The sequence below is a fragment of the Carettochelys insculpta genome, chromosome 7 (genome assembly GCF_033958435.1).
Source record: "Carettochelys insculpta isolate YL-2023 chromosome 7, ASM3395843v1, whole genome shotgun sequence".
Classification (NCBI taxonomy): Eukaryota; Metazoa; Chordata; order Testudines; family Carettochelyidae; genus Carettochelys; species Carettochelys insculpta.
Window position 1 is genome coordinate 31230156 of NC_134143.1, and position 7636 is coordinate 31237791.

The 7636-nt window shown below is 35.1% G+C and overlaps 1 protein-coding gene across 1 annotated transcript in view; it reads left to right on the forward strand.

Moving 5' to 3' along the window:
* Positions 1 to 7215, forward strand: part of COL13A1 (collagen type XIII alpha 1 chain) — a 118395-nt gene extending 111180 nt beyond the window's left edge. The window contains exon 39 of the mRNA XM_075000245.1: positions 444 to 7215. Within this exon, the coding sequence (XP_074856346.1) occupies positions 444 to 476 (33 nt within the window). The 3' untranslated portion in view covers positions 477 to 7215. The remainder of the gene's footprint in view (positions 1 to 443) is intronic.
* Positions 7216 to 7636: the final 421 nt, after the last annotated feature.

Genomic DNA, 7636 nt, shown 5'->3' on the forward strand with positions numbered 1-7636 from the left:
CAGAGGATAAAAAGGAAGCTAACAGTATCAAGCAATTTCAGTGGAGATGCACAACATATGCTCCATCAATTAAACTAAACAGAGGCACTAAAATCACGCTGCTTAATGCAGTGCTGCAGGTCTCTCATAATATATATAAGTAGTCCTGTCTTACTAATGTTGCATGAGCTACCAGGTACATGATATTTTTACCATCTTAGTCTAACATTTTGGTTGAATAGCTATTCTCACAAGTTTTCAGGTGCTTACAGTTTTGGATTTGAGATAGAATTCAGATCGTAGAGGCATTTTGCCATCAGTAGAATCAAAATTGGACCACCCTGAAATTTGAAGGCTTGGATTCAAGGTTGAGATTATGGACCAGAGCAATTAAAAGCCATGCTAGTATTAGTATTATTTTGATAGGCAATTTTCATATTAAATCATTTGTCTACCACTTCAAGGGTCAAACTCCTTGGTTGATAGCCAAAAAGTGAGACGAACTTGGGGAGTGACTACAACAATGGAAGAAGAAGAATATCCTGCCTGAGAATTTGCAGAAGAGGCTTGCAAATTACCGTCCAGGAGTTTGAAGGAGTTCTTCAGTCACATGCAGCAGAGTATTATCCTTGACCAACATGTGTGGCTATAGGAGAAGCGCATAGCAACAGTTTTTACTTTTTGGTTTTTTGGTCTCCTCCTTCCAATGGCCAGCAGCAGAACCAGAAAATAACACCATTTTCTTTTCTTTTTGTCATTTTCCTAAATTCTATTTTCACCATCATACTCTTTGCATGAAGAGTTAGGGTTTTTTTTCCAGCACCCAATGTGTAAAGTAAGTGTAACATAGCTACAGGAAATAATTTTATGAGCCTCTTTCAGTAAAAGGACATTTTCTGTCTTGAACAATCCTCTCTTTAAAGAAAATCTTGTGTATTCATTTTGGAGAGCAGCTCCAAGAGGACATGTTAAAAGCTTTGCAACCTTTCTTGGTTACAAGATGACTAATTTCCATCGATTACCTTTGATGATTCCATCTTTAATCCTTTCATAACCTGTATTCTCCCCAAAAGCTATACATTAATGAATCTTCTGCATACATACAACGAAAGTAATATCAAATATGTAGTCGCATTATATCCTAACATAATGGGAAAAAATTCTGATATTAAAGGTTTTTAATATTTTTCCTGGAGGGAAGAAAAATTTAAGCAAGAAGTTAAATCTCACAAGGTACATTTCCCCCTTCATATAAATGTACAACACCAGAGCCTCATATGCCTTACAAGAGCTACCGCACCAATATGGCATTTTCTATTTTATTCCTACTACTGAGAGTGAAAGAAACTCTAATCAGATATACTTTTATAGAGTATCTCTATACAAAGTTCTTGCAATAAAAGAATGCCATTATAATTTATAAAATAAGTACAAATATTGCATTGTCTGCATTAATGCCCCACTTCAATAAAACATTAAGTTTTGAGTAGTCCAATTAAAGTCAATGGGATTACTTATATGTGTAAAGTAAAGCATACACTTAAATGCTTTGCTGTATGCATTATGTCATTTTAATAAACATGGAAAACAAGTAATGCTGTAGTCATGGGCCAACAATTCATGCTGTAGTTCAGCAAGAAGTGTTTATCTTCAGAAATCAAAACTAAAGTGATTGATTTTTTAAAATCAGAACAAATCCCAGAAATAAGATACTTTTATATGTACACATATCAAGCATCAATTATTTCAGCTGGCATTACTGTATATAGTTGGGGGATTTATTTTTTTCTTCAGCATTTTACTGACTGCTTTTCAGCTACAAGGCACTTTTTCTTATCTATCTCATGAACAAGCTTGTGACTGGCTGCTAAGATTCGAAGTTGAGAGAGGTGCTGGACTGTAGTCCACCAGGAAAATGAATGATCCCATTACACAGATTTAGGAACCATGACTAGTGTTAAAAAGCCCACTTCTTAGTTTCATAACCAATCAACTACAGGTTGAAACTCTCTAATCTGGAACTCTCTCATTCAGCAACATCTGTAATCCTGCATGATTTTAATTAGCAAGACAGCCACTTAGCATGGGTGTGGCCAAGTTTCCCATGGTCCCATAAATTTGTTTACAGCCACCAGGCCTGGCTCTCAGTGTTCTGTGCTGTTATTTTGCTGTAGTTTACCCTGAAATGTCTTCCAGAGCAGAGTAAGAAATACAAGTGTTGGTAATGTGCTAGACGGTATTGATCTTCCATGTTTCAGAAAATTCTCTCATTTGGCACCAGTCAGGTCCCGAGGGTGCAGCCTAGAGAGGTTCAACCTGTAGTGGCACTATTTTTAAAAACTTTGGCAGTACAGCATTTTGAAATTGCTGAGACTCCAGTTACTAAATGATCCCAGGATATTTTCAAAGCAACATTTCAGTACTTTTTCAACAAAGTGTATCAGACCAAAACATTAATAAATACGGTACACTTTTTATAGTTTTTTTTCAATGCTTGTAATTTGAACGGGAAAAGAAGGTGCTTTCCATTTTGGTGCTAACTTTAACTGCTGTACACTAGAGTAACTTCATGAACAGGAATGTATGGCAATATCTGTATGGACAGAGAGCAGGCCCCACTATAACTAATGAGAACACAAATCTGTCAAAATCTGACATTGTAGGGAAAATGATATAAGATACTGGGATGCTCACAGGAGAAGCACACTTGTGATTGCCTGAATTTGCCTTTGGGCACACCCAGTTCATTAAACACACCCTGATTAAGAGCCTTTATTGGGCAGCAAAAGCTTTAAACAGAAGATAAGTCATATTGACAATGAGACCTTATACAATAGTATCTATCTCTTCTCTTCCTTATGCAAAACCCTCTCAGAGAACATCTAATTCCAAACTAATTCAAGGTTGAAGGAAACAGGAAATATCTTCATTTAAAGAATATGTGATGCAAAATTTCCTAAAGAATTATGTTAGTCACAGAGATTATGCTGAAAATGTATTAGCGATGGGGAGAAATATCTTCAGGTTCATGAAGGGTTTAATTTATTTTATTTGTAGTTTTTACTTTTCGGGGTGTAAGAATCTGACCAGAACTGCAGGCGGTGTGCCTTTTGTTTTTTAATGAAAAAGGTTATATATATAGTTTGATAATGTTAATATCACTTTTTTTCTGTTTTTAATATTATTATGGCAATACATTTGCTCTTTTTTATTTCATTGTGTTTTCTTTTGGGAGTACTTTATGTAGGACATTGGAATATAAGGATTATAAATATTCCCCACCCCAAAGTTCCTAAAGACATTTTTGCCCTGTTTTTGTTCCAGTTCATTACCAAACTGGTGCTTTTCACATTAATTTTCAGTGTAAAGAAATATATCCACACAGGCCACCCATGGGGACCAGGTAACAGTGACCGCTCATACAAATGGTCTCTCTAAAACACTGTATTTACATTTTCAAAAATAAAAACAAGGATATATTAGGGACCAGATGACAAAAAGTGGTCTCCTCTCATATCAAGTGGTCTATTTTAAAGAAGGCAGTCTTGAAAGTTTTGCTGTGTTATTTTTGCTAGTATTTTTGGAAGCTTGGACTCATTGGGAATCTCTGAAATGCTGATTAAAAAGAAACAATTTTTCAGTTATGACTTGAAAACTGTAGGATGTAGATAGTTACTTACTAAAATTATCCTGTTTTCTCCCTTTTTTCTCCCTAGCCACAGTCTAGCAAAGCACTTAAATTCATGCTTAACTTTAAATATATGGGAAGACCCACTGGATTAAAGTCAAACACATGATTATGTGCTTTGCTGGATCTGGGACTCTGTCTCTTTTCTCTTTCTTCATTCTCTAAATAGTTTTTCTCAGAGGTGAAAGTAAGCAGGTGTGCCTTGGTGCACAGCTCTGGCAAGAGCTGGCTGAGCTTTGGTAAAAGCCAGTAGGGAGTTATTTAAAGAGCTGCCAGTGACTCCAATTACAACAGGAAAATTCCTGTGAAAATTGTAAATTGTAAGTTACTTTCACCCCTGTATTTTTCCATGTTATACCTTACTGTTTCCTTCTGGTTTTGTCTCATGGTTTTCTTTCTTTGCTTTTTTCCTTCCCATTTCATCTTTCAGACCATCTTTGCTTGCAACATCTTGTTCATTTTTTATGTTGCCATCCCCCTTATTTCTTTATCCTTTGTTACATTGTTTTCCAACTTTTACCTCTCTATAATCAGATATTTTGATCTGATGAAAGTATCAAACCAAAACATTGATAAATATGGTACACTTTTTATAGTTTTTATTTACTGTCTAAAATACTAGAAAATAAAGACCAGTTTAGTTTTACTAGTTTACAATTTTTGTAGTTGTTGTCACAATTAAATAATTGTATAAATTTAGTTCTTGTTGAAACAAACTTGCTTAGAATCATTTAAAATATCATTTGAAAAATACTTTCACCACAGATGATTTTATTTTATGCCACTTTGAGATTTCAGTAGGTCAAATGTTAGTGGTATGTGAGATGGCTTGGTGATGAAACTTATAGAGATTATCTTGTTTGTTTTTTCTTTTTTTTTTGGCATGGTTCTATATGTAAATACCATGTCCCCATTTTGGGGCATGCTGGGAAGTGTGGAATTCCACTTTGCGATAATTCCATTGTTTTCTCAGTAACGACAACTGCTTCAGTAAATCCTGCTCTCCAACCTCCTGTAAGTGCCCATTTTGCCCTGCTGTTACACATAATGAACAGACAACAAGCAATCCTGTAGTACCTCAGTGACTAACAAATTTTTAGGTCATGAGTTTTTGTGGATAAGGCCTATTTCTTCAAAAGAAAAATGGCTGCAGCAGCAGCCAGAGCTCCGGGCTCCTTTGAAATGCCACATCCATGCTTCTCTGCCACTCCATGCAGATCTGGAGGGGCCCCAGCGCTGCAGTCTAGGCCACACCCCTTCCATTCTGGGTCCCTTTGAGGGGTGTGAAGCCAGGCCCTGCTCCCACCTTGCCCTGGGGCCTAGGTGCCTATCAGCCCTACTGTTCAGAACTAATATAAATTAAGATGAAAATTCTAGGAACATTTCAAACTTAATCCTTAAAGGTGCTGAGCATGCTGGCCCCATTCCAGCAAAGCATTAAGTACATGCTTAAAGATAAACTATGGGTTGGGTCCTGAGTGCTAAAAGCTGTACTTATTACATAGAACTCAGTCCTGTATTACAGATCTACAAATTCTTTCAGTTCTTCTTATTTATCTTGCCAAGTGGAATTTACCTTGACATTATTTCATCTTGTCCCACCACCCACTCTGAATTTTAAATTTACATGTTTGAACAGGTCTTTGTCCTATGCACAAAGAAATCATGCAGCCACCTATGTGATGGAGAATGGGAATCAGTGGCCCACCCTGCAAAATTCTTATTGACTTGAATGGTGCAAGATAACCCTGTAGGTTGGAAACTGGTGGAACAGACACTCACAATAGTGTAAAGGGGATATTTTGGCTATGGAAAATGAGAAAGATCCAAACGCCACGGAATCTTTAATGTCCATGCAAAATTGACAGGGCCTTGGTTTTTAAGGTCACATCCACCTAATGAGGTACTTTAGTTTTTACAGTCCTAGGAGCAATAGACAAATAATATTGTATTTTTCAGTAGCATAAATTATATTCAAACTATTTGTATTCTTGCAATTTATTATTTCTACATCTTTTGGGCTCCAAATTCATATAAATTTGTGTATCTTGCAGTTAAAAGCCAGTGACAGCCTTTTTGACCCACTAATGCCAATCATACTTTAAGTATGAAATTAGTCTGTGCAGGAGAATTATTTGTTGAAGCACTTTGTTGTTATATATCTGGTTTTCTTGACTCTTATATATGATTTTTTTAAGAGAATGTACAATATTTCAATGTACCTGTATTAAAATTATGAATTATGGATATGTTGTGATGGGGCATTGTTTCTACACATTTCATGTAGACATCAATTGATTTCTAAGACGTTTAAATTTTTATATACTTTTTGCATTTGGTATGCTGAAATTTTCAGCTTGTATGCTAGAAGTTCAACATATTTACTTGGCATACACTGGCACTGTAAATGCTGTAATATACTTTTTATTAATCTCTATTATAATTATGATGATCTAGAGAGGTGACGTTTCCTCCTTTTGAATTAGTTTAGATAGCTAGAAATATCTCAGTTTTAATACAGATTCTTTGCTTATGTAATTGCTAGTAGAAGGAGAGTAACATTTATTTCTTCTCCTTTACTACTTTATTTTGTGCTTTTTCAGCTAAATCAAGCCTTTGTTTTTCTTCTTGATGTTGTAAGAGCACTGATTTGTTTTGCTTTTAATCTTAATAATTCAGAGCATTATTCAGAACTACTATTACACCAGTTTGAACATTTTTAAGAGGGCTTTCAAGTCTAGTACAAACGACATTCTGAAAGTCTAAGCACTGAACTATATCTCTAGGAGCTGTCAATGGCCATGGAATTTGAAGTATTGTATTTTAACAATCTCCCAGTATATTTAAGAGTTGAAATGTCACACAGGACTTTGTTTCATTTTTTATCTATTGAGATTTAACAAATTCAGTAATCTAGTCAGGATAATAACAGAGAGATAGCCGTACACTAGTCAAGATAAGAACCTAGAGTCACAGTCCAGTGCCCTATGTACTGGATGATGTACAGAAATATTAGAGACTAAAGAGTTAAATATTCAGCATGTATGGGGAACAGAGATTTAGTCAAAGGACTTCCATCCATGATATGGGGATAATGGTACTTATTTCCCTGTAAGATGCAATGAGATCTATGAATGAAAAGCATATGTAAAAGCTAGATATAATATTATCATTATAAATGGATTGCCATTTCACTTAATTTTAAGATGAAAGATGAGAATTTCTAGGATGAAGTAGACTTATCTGAAAAATTTCGGTGCAAACCATCAAAAACAGGGTTTAAATATAGAGCCATGATTATAAATTTATAACCAGAGAAGTCCAATTAATTCCCATAGATCATGCTGAAACTTTACTCCACAGTGTCAGATCAGCCATGGGGATTTCCACTTCAAATTAAAGCACTGTATGTATTCTTGTACTATTTGTGATTGTCACATATGTTGTAAATACTTTCCTTTTCCTTTTGTAAAATAAATGTTTTACTTATCTTTCTTCCTGGCATTTGTAAACGCCAGCTGATCTAACTAATAAATCATAAAATTGTTTATATGTCTTGTTTCAGTTTTGGGTTGAGTTTTTTTCTTTTTAATTACTTGTATACTTACGTAACTGTTACATGTTTCCAAAAGGACCGTCAAGTCGCACAGGGCCCAAATTTCATTGGCATACCTTACAAACATTATGACATTGTGGAAAATGCTCTCCATATTGTACATAACTATATTTTTAAAAAGAATTCAGCAGTCCAAGGCATTTTTTAAAATAAGCTATTTTGCATTAAACAAATCATAATTTTCTACTGCTGTCTCATCAGCAGAAGTTTAGGTAATTAACACATGGCCAAACTGTTTACATCATTGATGAAGCTGGTGCAGAAACAGAAAGTAAACAAACCAAAGCCATAAATTATGTGGTGTTTCCATCATGCTTAAAAACAAAGGCAGTACACTCTGTCCAGAGTCAAAA